At 34.1% G+C, this 9,959-nt stretch overlaps 1 protein-coding gene across 1 annotated transcript; it reads left to right on the top strand.

Moving 5' to 3' along the window:
- The first annotated feature begins 2,275 nt into the window (after nt 1-2,275).
- Nucleotides 2,276-6,889, top strand: MED19 (mediator complex subunit 19). The gene is made up of 3 exons (XM_088257007.1): nt 2,276-2,540; nt 3,750-4,121; nt 4,689-6,889. The coding sequence occupies exons 1-3, from the start codon at nt 2,357-2,359 to the stop codon at nt 4,850-4,852; spliced, it is 720 nt and encodes a 239-aa protein (XP_088113133.1). The 5' UTR covers nt 2,276-2,356; the 3' UTR covers nt 4,853-6,889.
- The last annotated feature ends 3,070 nt before the right edge of the window (nt 6,890-9,959 follow it).

Here is a 9,959-nt window from a genome sequence, read left to right as displayed (position 1 = left end):
AAAATCCGCCATGGACAATAAAATTATTGAAGTTGAAAGAAATGCGATTTCTGTGTTATTCCCATAGACAAAGTATGTAGTAGGTAGGTACCTGAAATCCAAGTGAGAAATAATGAATCATTCACACAAGACAAGTTGTAACATAATTTTTAACATGTTTAATATTATGTTACATATGACAAGGGGTCTAATGTTACATATTGAAAGAGTTGATAAATAACCTCAAACTATAAAGTCAGAATTTTCTAATGTCGTCAAAGATAAATTAGTCAAAAAAAAGTCAAAAGGTTAGAAAAGGTGGAGACTGACCGGAGCATTTCGTCGTAACGTATTACGTTATGCGAGCATTCAGGCAGTCAGTACACCGAACCGAGCGCTCCATTCATAGTTTCGGATGCTCGCTGATACTTGCCGCGAGCGTTGTTATGCCGTTATGTTACGACGAAATTCTCCGGTCAGTCTCCACCTAAACGGTCAAAAGTTGTGTGAAGCTAATACATTCACAAGCTAATACAAGTATTCTGGGAATTTCCTTTAAACTAGCCTAAATAATTTAAATACTTATCCACTGCCTTATCTTACGATAGTATATCTTTTTTTTATTTGGGATTTTTATAGCGAAAACAATATATTATACAACATTAATTAACAAAACTATGGCCAATTAAAAAAATCCTCCGATAATGCTATTCTTTTGAAAGTTATGTTGGTTGGGGTGAGTGTGTGTGTGTGTGTGTGTGTGTGTGTGTGTGTGTGTGTGTGTGTGTGTGTGTGTGTGTGTGTGTGTGTGTGTGTGTGTGTGTGTGTGTGTGTGTGTGTAGTACCTATTCCATGTCAACATAAATCATCCAACAAACAGGGATTATAAACAGTTGGCTGGTTGAATAAACGGCAACGATCAATAATTCACCTAATTTCCTGCTTATGTCATTTTTTATGGAATTAGTGCTTTTCCCAAATATATCTACGTCATTTAACATTTTATTATAAGTATCCATACTGCGGTTAATTGTAGTATTTCTGGCAAAATCAGTATTACATTTAAGTACTTGAAAATATCTTGTATACTTGTTGAATCCACATCCGCCCTCTTTGTAGAGCACATGGATTCTACGAATTGACTTCAAGTTCTTCAGTCTGTTGTTGATATACATATTCCTTTGACTACCAAAATCAGATATATCGGCTTTGGGTATTCTAGCAAAAAATGCCGGATCCATCGGATCTGACGTCATGATTTATAAAAGCATCAGTTACATTTTGTACAGGATGTTAGGGATCCGCTCCTCCTTTCAGGGTTGTATAAAATTTTTAGAACTCTACCAGATATTTTTGTTGTGCGAAAGATGTTTGAAACATTTCAAAAGGTGTTTACAAATTATGATACACATTTTCCTCTTTAATTATTTTTGGTCTTTCTGGCATAATAGACCGAAAAGTCTTGGTAGCCAAAGGGTTAAGGAAGAACATGATTCGCGGTATTGTATCTGTGTGTAATTTGTTAAAGACATAGAAAGGAGAGTGAATGCTGGGAACAAAGTGAATGGTGCACTGAAATCAGTTATAGCAAATGAAAACCTATCAGCGGAAGCTAAACTGGCAGTGCACAACGGAGTCCTGGTTCCAACTCTAATGTATGGAAGTGAAACATGGAGTTGGCAAAAGAAGGATGAAAGTAGACTAAATGCAGTCGAAATGCGATCTCTCAGAACAATGTGCGGCAAAACGATGCATGATAGATGTACGAATAGTGAAATAAGGAAGGAACGCAAAGCTGAGATAAGCATTATCGATAAAATCAAGAAAGGTGTGTTGAGATGGTTTGGACATGTAGAACGAATGAGTGAGGAAAGAACGGTAAAACAAATTTATGAGGCGAATGTTAGCGGGAAAAGAAGCAGAGGAAGACCGAGAAAAACATGGCACGATCAGGTATGCCAAATACTTGAAAGTGGTTAGGTTAGGAGTCGTAACAATCGGCGGGTATGTATAAGGAGATGCATGAACGTGGAAGAGTCGAAGAATGTTTGCAAGGACAGAGTGGTGTGGCGCTCTATTCTCTCTGCCTACCCCTGCGGGAACCGGCGTGATGGTTAGTTAGTTAGTTAGTTTGTGTAATTTGTTTCTGCCCTGCTGTTTGCAATAATAAATATTGTGAACCTTTACTCGGTAGGTGGGTAGGTATGTACATTGTTAGGTCATCATTACTAGGTACCTACATCTATTGGTAGGCTTAGAAATTCTATGAAGTCTATGGTTCCAAAATTATTTTATTGTCTTTGATTGCAAAATAGATTTCATGACGGGGACTCGGGGACTCAGTTTGTGTGTGCGAATGTGTTAGAAATGAGGGAAAATGATGATGGCTGATCAGTTTCGGAAGGTGGAAACCTATTCTCCGAAATCGTCGCCCAGGGGTGCCAGGTCCCCTGTAGTTTCTCGTCAGGACTCTTCGGGTACACTCAAAACAACGATTTCTCTAGGGAAAAACCCGTCAATAGTTCACAGTGGGCCCTTCTACTTAATGAAGGAGCCTCCAGGTAAGATGATTGTACTCAGTATTTATAAAGTTGTCCTTGTAGCTATAAACGCTTCATACTACCGTGCGAGAGAAGCCGAGCTTGATTCTTGTCTCAAGAAACTTGAAAATAGTGTATTTTCATTTAATGTTTACACATGACTGATACCTTGAACGTTGAGACTCGTCGCTTTATCTTCATGTAACTCACGATAGAGGTAACATTGCATGTTGCATACCCAATTCAGACCTTATCCGCTGATTTGTGTAAATGAGAGAATGATGAAAATGAGAAAAAGTGTTTGTGTACAGTCTGATGGTATTCGCTACTATAATTTGCCTCCAGAGCATTTTTTTTATAAAATAGATTTTATGAATAAATAAATTTTATAAAGTTTTTAAAATGGGCCGCAAAGTATCTGCGAAAAGCATTCAAGAAAGACATTCTTTATTTTTTTACTTGCATTCTATTGAATCAAAGTTATTACTTGGATTCTACAATCTATATACAGCTCATGCAACACCACATAATTACTCAAAACACAACTGAGAACATAGGTGGCATATCTCGCATTCCGATATAACCAAGTTAGAGTGAGATGTGAATAGCGTCGCGTAGAGTTTTTTTTAAAGCATGAATATACATGTTTGATCGAATTGTACAATTCTCACAAAATATCATTATGTCCCCAATAAGTGGTAATTGTTCCTTTTTTCTTCATTCAATGCATAAATGTATTATGGATTAGTACCTAAAATCTGGACTTATTATTTATTACATTTATCGAGATATTAAAGTTATTACAAGCAATGTGTACTAGTTACAAATCACTGGGAAGAAAGGGTTCAACATTCAAAATATTTATAATTTAAGTTTTACTTAGTAAATACCACTTTTTTAAAAAATTTACTATGACACGTGTTTCGATGCATTCCGCATCATTTCCAAACATCGAAAAACGTGTCACAGTAGATTTGAAGAAATAGTGGTATTTATGAAGTAAAACTTAAATTAAAATGGATAGGTTTTACCACAAATCGACTGTCGAATCAATTAATGGAACTCAAAATATTGTTGAAAAGTAAAAACATACCTTAATAATTTGTGTTATATCCCCCGTTTTGCAGACAAAATATGTCTTACTAAGTATTGCACTTGCTGCCTTGTCATGCCAAAATAAACATTTATAATTACCGCACTTTTTGTTTCAAATTACAATATTATTTTCAGGAGAATGTGAACTAACGGGTGCAACTAATTTGATGGCCTATTATGGCTTAGAACATTCCTATAGCAAATTCAGCGGGAAGAAGTTAAAGGAGCAGCTGTCTTCCTTCTTGCCCAACTTGCCGGGGATCATCGACGGGCCGGGGCAGCAGGACAACAGCACCCTGCGCTCGGTGATGGACAAGCCGCCCATCGGGGGCAAGGAGCTGCTGCCCCTCTCCAGCGCGCAGCTCGCGGGCTTCCGCCTGCACCCGGGCCCGCTGCCCGAGCAGTACCGCTACGTGAACACCACCCCCGTCAAGAAGCACAAGAACAAGCACAAAAAGCACAAGCACAAGGAGGGCGGGCCCATGAGCCAGGAGACGCAGATTACAGGTACCTTTCTTATTCTACTATACGCGCTCTCCATTGAGTCCCGGTTCCAACGCTAAAGGTGGGGACTGACCGGAGTCATTTCGTGCTGACTATACGAATGCTCGCATCGTAACGTAACACATTACGATGCGAGCATTCGTATAGTCAGTACAGCGAGCTGAGCTGCTCGCCGCTCGATCTGAGTACTCCATTCGAAGTCGATGCTCGCCGCGAATGTTACGTTACGACGAAATGTGGAGGTCAGTCCCCACTTTTATACAGTGAAACCTCTCACAACGAGTAATTCGCATAATAAGCAAAAAAAATGCTCTCTTAAGGAGCGAAATTTAGCATAGCGAGTTACAAAGAAAGGGAAAGTCCCTTTTTCATAACATACACTTGTGCGCCCGGACTTCTGTGACAGTCAAAACAAAAAATGTTTCGCTTAATGAGTAAGATTTTAGACTGAATTATGCTCATTATTAGAGGTTCCACTGTTTATGTAAGTGAAACGAGGAGTTTAAAAAATAATGTAAGTAGATGGAATGAGTCGAAATGCTAAACAACAAATCACCTCACACATTCCAGATGCATCCGGTCAAGATACCCATGAGAAGAAGCACAAAAAACAAAAACGGCACGATGAAGAGAAAGAGAGAAAGAAACGGAAAAAGGAAAAAAAGCGAAAAAAACAACGCCACAGTCCAGAACATCCCGGAGGACTTACTCCCAGCCAACATTCGATAGGGTAACCCGCCCGCTCCTTCCTACTGATTGAAACCTTTTTATAAGCTATGTTAATTTATGTTAACGTGAGTGCCAGGAAAACAGTCAGGTCAAAGTCTGCTCTTAATTCCACTCCACCGTTTCTAGATAAAAAAAATAAACAGTTCAATTACAACAGATAACCACTGTTCATTGCGGGAGATGCGTTCCAGACATGGCCACGATAAGCAAAATTCGGCCATCAATAGGGGATTAAAAAAAAAATAATAATAATAATCTCAGACGTTTTATTTTTTAAAATAAACATTAAATTAAAATGTCATACGAAATTTCATTCATTCTTTTTTTTCCGCTTTGCAAAAAAGAATCTAGATTTTCTTGTTTGGCCTCTTTCCGTTTATTATGTAAAATTTATCAATTAACCCACGATAACCACATTTTACAGCACTCACACACTCATAATCTCAGTCATTTTCTTCTAACAACTGCATGCGCTGTGATTGTGAAGAGAAAAGACCTCTTTAATTATTTTACCGCACATTATGATGATTCCTGGAATTCCTGTCTACAAGACAAGTGTTGTTTAAAATACTGCATTATAATGAATCCGCACTCACTTGGGTCGCGATGAACGGAGGTGACCTGCATTTCAAAAAGGGGGGGGTTTGTATATTATTCTGTATAATTTGCAAAATCGGGCCACTTTTTAAACTGTAAACCAAAAAGTTCTGAAATGGTGGACTGTGACCTGACTTTTTTTCTTCGCGTTCACTATAGTATATTTGATTTAATACTAAGTAACTATTATTCTATTTTATATTGCAATTCTCCATTGTACACCGTGCGGATATGTGTGTACCCGGAATGTATGAAATGAGTATATCTATATGATTGTAAACATACATCATCCCTAGGCTGTCTTGACACGAGTAGTGAATTATGCAAATTGTGGTATTGGTAACTAAGGCAGAAAAAGCTTTTATGTAAATACACAAATGGATGATTTATCAGTTTTGTGAATTATTAAGAATATTTTTTAATATTATTTTTTGACATCTCATCAAAGATGAAGAAGAATATGGAAGTCTGGGCATTTACGGGGCTGACGACTGTCATAGGCTGGTTTAAGTGATCACTTTACACATGTGTAACATTCACCAATTCTACCCATTATTGACAACAACACTACTCAAATTCTTGGAAGTTCTATATATATGAACCAATTTAGAAACCTTGTTCTTGAATCACTAGAACTTCACTAGAGACATCTATTGGTGAGATGTAAAGAAGCTTTTTATTAAGCAGAAACTCTTATATATTAGTATGTGAAAAATAACTCCTATAGTTGGAGATAATCCAGATTTGTGATCAAGTATTTGGACACACTCAAAATGTTGTGAATATTTTTAAAATTTACTACCGGACACATATTCTTCTACTTATGCTATTTATTATATTATTATAAATTCAAACCATTGCTCAGATTTATTATTCGTGTCAGTTAGGCTTAAAGTGTGTGTTATCTATACTGTGTTGAATTTGATATATTGTAGAAATCAAGCTAAATTGGTCATAATATTATAGAAAAGACAATAAAACATTTCTTTGCAAAATTACTCAAATAATATAGTTAGTGAAATTACTCGGTGGAAGTTTATTGTAATTTAAATGGGATTAGTATGTTGACCATTTGATACTTTAATTCACTATTTAAAAAACTGTGTCAGCAACCATCAAAAGTATCAACCCGTCAAACAACTACGTATCTTGTTTCAAATAAAATTACTCCCAGGCCAAAAGTGCAGTGATCTCCTTTTTCTACCCAAATTAGAAAATCATTTGACATTATAACTTACCCATATCGCTCACTCCTTTCAAGAACGTCATAAATAAAAAAAACTTGATTTTTCAGAAGAACGTTTTTAAAGTTTAAAAATATAACACTATGTTTTAAAAATAAATATCAAACCACTTATTGAACTTTTTACTGTGCAACAGACCTTTTTAGGTAAAACCTGAAGGTTTTTTCTCCGTTTGAAAAATATTTAGTACATTTAAAAAAATAATTAAACAATACCTTTTCTTCAAAATGCAAAAACAACATTTTCTGCCCTGTAGCGGGTAAATATTAAGTTAAAAATATACCTCTTTTGCTGGGATATAGTACATTTTCTGGGTATTCCGAAAACATGCACAACTGAAAATTGACGATTTTTTATTTATGACATTCTTGAAAGGAGTGAGCTATGTATACAATTCTGTAGAAAGGAAGATAAAAAATGTAAAATGTGCTTTTCAAAACCAAAAAACATAATACATACTACCATTTAGCATTCAATACTGCAAATATGCAGAACATGAATTTTGAGCATAAAAAGTCAATAGCTGAATCCGAACCTGATCTGAGCTATATTTATTTTGAAAATAAATTATTGATTTCATATAAATTTAAAAATCCAATATTTTCAATGTAAGTTATTAAATTTATGTAAATTTGAAGGTCTGTCGTAACTTTTTTTAAGTTAACTTATTTTTATTGGTATGTATTATTATTTATTGCTTCAATGTTGCACATTATTCATCAACCATGAAACTTTTGGCATAGATTTAAATCAAAGTATTGAAATGTCGAATGATGATATTTTATATTGAATACATACTGTGTACCATACTTGTGTACAATACTTGTGATAGCCTTGATACTAGAGTAATAAGTAATAAATATTCATAATTCTAAATTTAGAGCTCGAGTATAAGGCGACTTCTGATTTTATGAATGGTTTGTGTATTTGAAAAAAATTACTCTATTTCAACGCCAATACAGAATTTGTTCATGGTTATTATGTTATGAATATTATGTACATTATTTGTAATGAGCAAGAAGTATGTATAAATATTAACTTTTTTCAGTTCTATAGCTTAATTTCTTTACCGTATCACTAAACTTAAAAGTAGAAAAATTAAACCAACTGTTTTTGGGTACAAAATTGGACCACTGAACCATGAAATATATTTGATGAAATTATAAAAATTTTGTTTTATTTCATCTGTAAAAATGCATTTCAGTGTATTACATCAAAATTAAATATTAAATATGGATACACTGAACACTCTACAGTTTAAAAAAAAACCACTATTTTGAAATGACATAATACAAATAAAAAACATTTATTTAACAATGCTTTACAGTAATTTGAAATTTCCTATGTCCCTCGCATGTACTACTCAGTACTGTGCGGAAAGGGGCTAGTTGAATGATTTTCGTTACCTTTGATTTTAATTAAAGTATTAAATAAAATTAGAATACAATAAGCGTTAATTTTGATATCCTGAATTGATTTTTATACGAGGAAACCTATCCACCATACTTTATTTTTATTGTAGTTTCCCTCTTTTACATGGTATCACATGTAACATATCTACCGTGTCAATGGAGAGTTCAGTATATACATATTGGCAAACCATCTCCAACACATACATATATAGATGAATGAACAATACAATCGATTGCATAATTGTTTCTTACCCTTTTTTATTTAAATTGTCAATATATATGTATATAAATAGTTGTAATTTATACATAATATGAAAAGCCTTGAATAGACCTAGTTCATAACATGTAGATTTCTGGAAGAATGAAATATATTCCAATAGGTGTAAAATATTAAAATTACAATACCCATGTGACAAAAACTGTTTTGTGAATGATGATTTATTATTATGTTAATTGTAAGTTCAGTATTTCTATAAATTATACTTATGTAAGATGAAATTATGTTAGATGAATTGTTTTAACAAAATAAAGATTCTGGTTCCGTTAAACTGAGTATCCACCACGTTAGCAAACATTTAGTGCTTTGTGGGTTTTCAATATAGACAATTTTGTTCCAACAACTGCAAAACACGCATGTTGCTGCTTCTCAGTGTGCATCTGGCAAATGTTTCATCTGAGTTATAGATAAGTGCTGCTGTACATTTAATTTTATTGCGTTATTTGGCAGAGTATTAAAAAAGGCCCCTTGTTTTCAGGTGATTTTTACAAAAACAGTTAAATATTATCTACTATTAGACCAAATATAACAACAAGTACACACATTTTTCTTCCAACTTATTCATTACAAATTGTCTTGCAAAGCGTGTCACTACGCATAATTGCCGCTAGCATTCACACGTGCACTGCTCTTCTCCGTATTCGGTGTTGGATCCAACTGAGAAAGACCACCCTCGATGGAGCGCGAACCTTTGTACGCTCGTAGTGCATGAATATATCCACTGGTAGCAAACAAGGGGCGCTACATATCTCAGATATATTCATATTCCTGCGAAAAAACATTACACTTTTTTCGCACTGTTGTTTTCATTGATGAAATCTTTTGATTACCAAGCCGTTAAAAACATTTGTAAGTTTTTATTTATTTTTCTAATCGATTCATTCGAAACATTCTTTCAGAACCAAAAAATATTTTTGTTATGAAGTAATTCAGATTGGTTAATTACCAACCCAAAATAATGTACATAAATGAGCTAAAAATAATTTATGATTATATTTTTTATTACTTAAAATTCCCAAGGACCTTTGCAACTTTATTACAATTGATATATTACCAATACATATTGCCAAACAAGGTTTTTGTTGTTGTTGCTTAGTTATTATTATAATTTTGATTATATACTTCAGCAAGTAATATAAGAATGATTAAAGAAAACACTTCGTTTTTTACCACTTGAGTTTTATTATAGACTACATGTTTCAGAAGTTAAACTTCCATCATTCAGGTCTGTATAATAACTAAAATATAAAAAATATATACAGACCTGAATGATGGAAGTTTAACTTCTGAAACATGTAGTCTATAATAAAACTCAAATGGTAAAAAACGAAGTGTTTTCTTTAATCATTGTAACATGTCTTACCACAAAGTTAATGCCGAAACAATAAATAAAATAAAAGTAATATAAGCATTATTTAAAATGTATTTCAATTGTGACAAATTGAGAATAAAATTTATTTTGTGGAAATGGAAGTGCCTTTACTTAACTGGTATGATAGTTCGCCTACCATGTACCATGTGTCCGGGGGGTGGGGGATAAATGGAGGTTAATAAGATGGGGAAACAAGAAATACAATGGTGA

This window comes from Brachycentrus maculatus, unplaced genomic scaffold (assembly GCF_059751285.1).
Source record: "Brachycentrus maculatus isolate JH-2025_06_01 unplaced genomic scaffold, ASM5975128v1 h1tg000069l, whole genome shotgun sequence".
NCBI lineage: Eukaryota > Metazoa > Arthropoda > Insecta > Trichoptera > Brachycentridae > Brachycentrus > Brachycentrus maculatus.
The sequence above is the reverse complement of the archived record's forward strand: the minus strand, read 5'-3'. Positions and strand labels throughout refer to the sequence as shown.

Bases quoted from the DNA above. Each gene is read 5' to 3' on its own strand.
- MED19 (XM_088257007.1), top strand. From the start codon at position 2,357: ATGATGATGGCTGATCAGTTTCGGAAGGTGGAAACCTATTCTCCGAAA. The intron at 2,541-3,749 runs GTAAGATGATTG...TATTATTTTCAG, and splicing joins CTTAATGAAGGAGCCTCCAG to GAGAATGTGAACTAACGGGT. The intron at 4,122-4,688 runs GTACCTTTCTTA...CACACATTCCAG, and splicing joins CCAGGAGACGCAGATTACAG to ATGCATCCGGTCAAGATACC.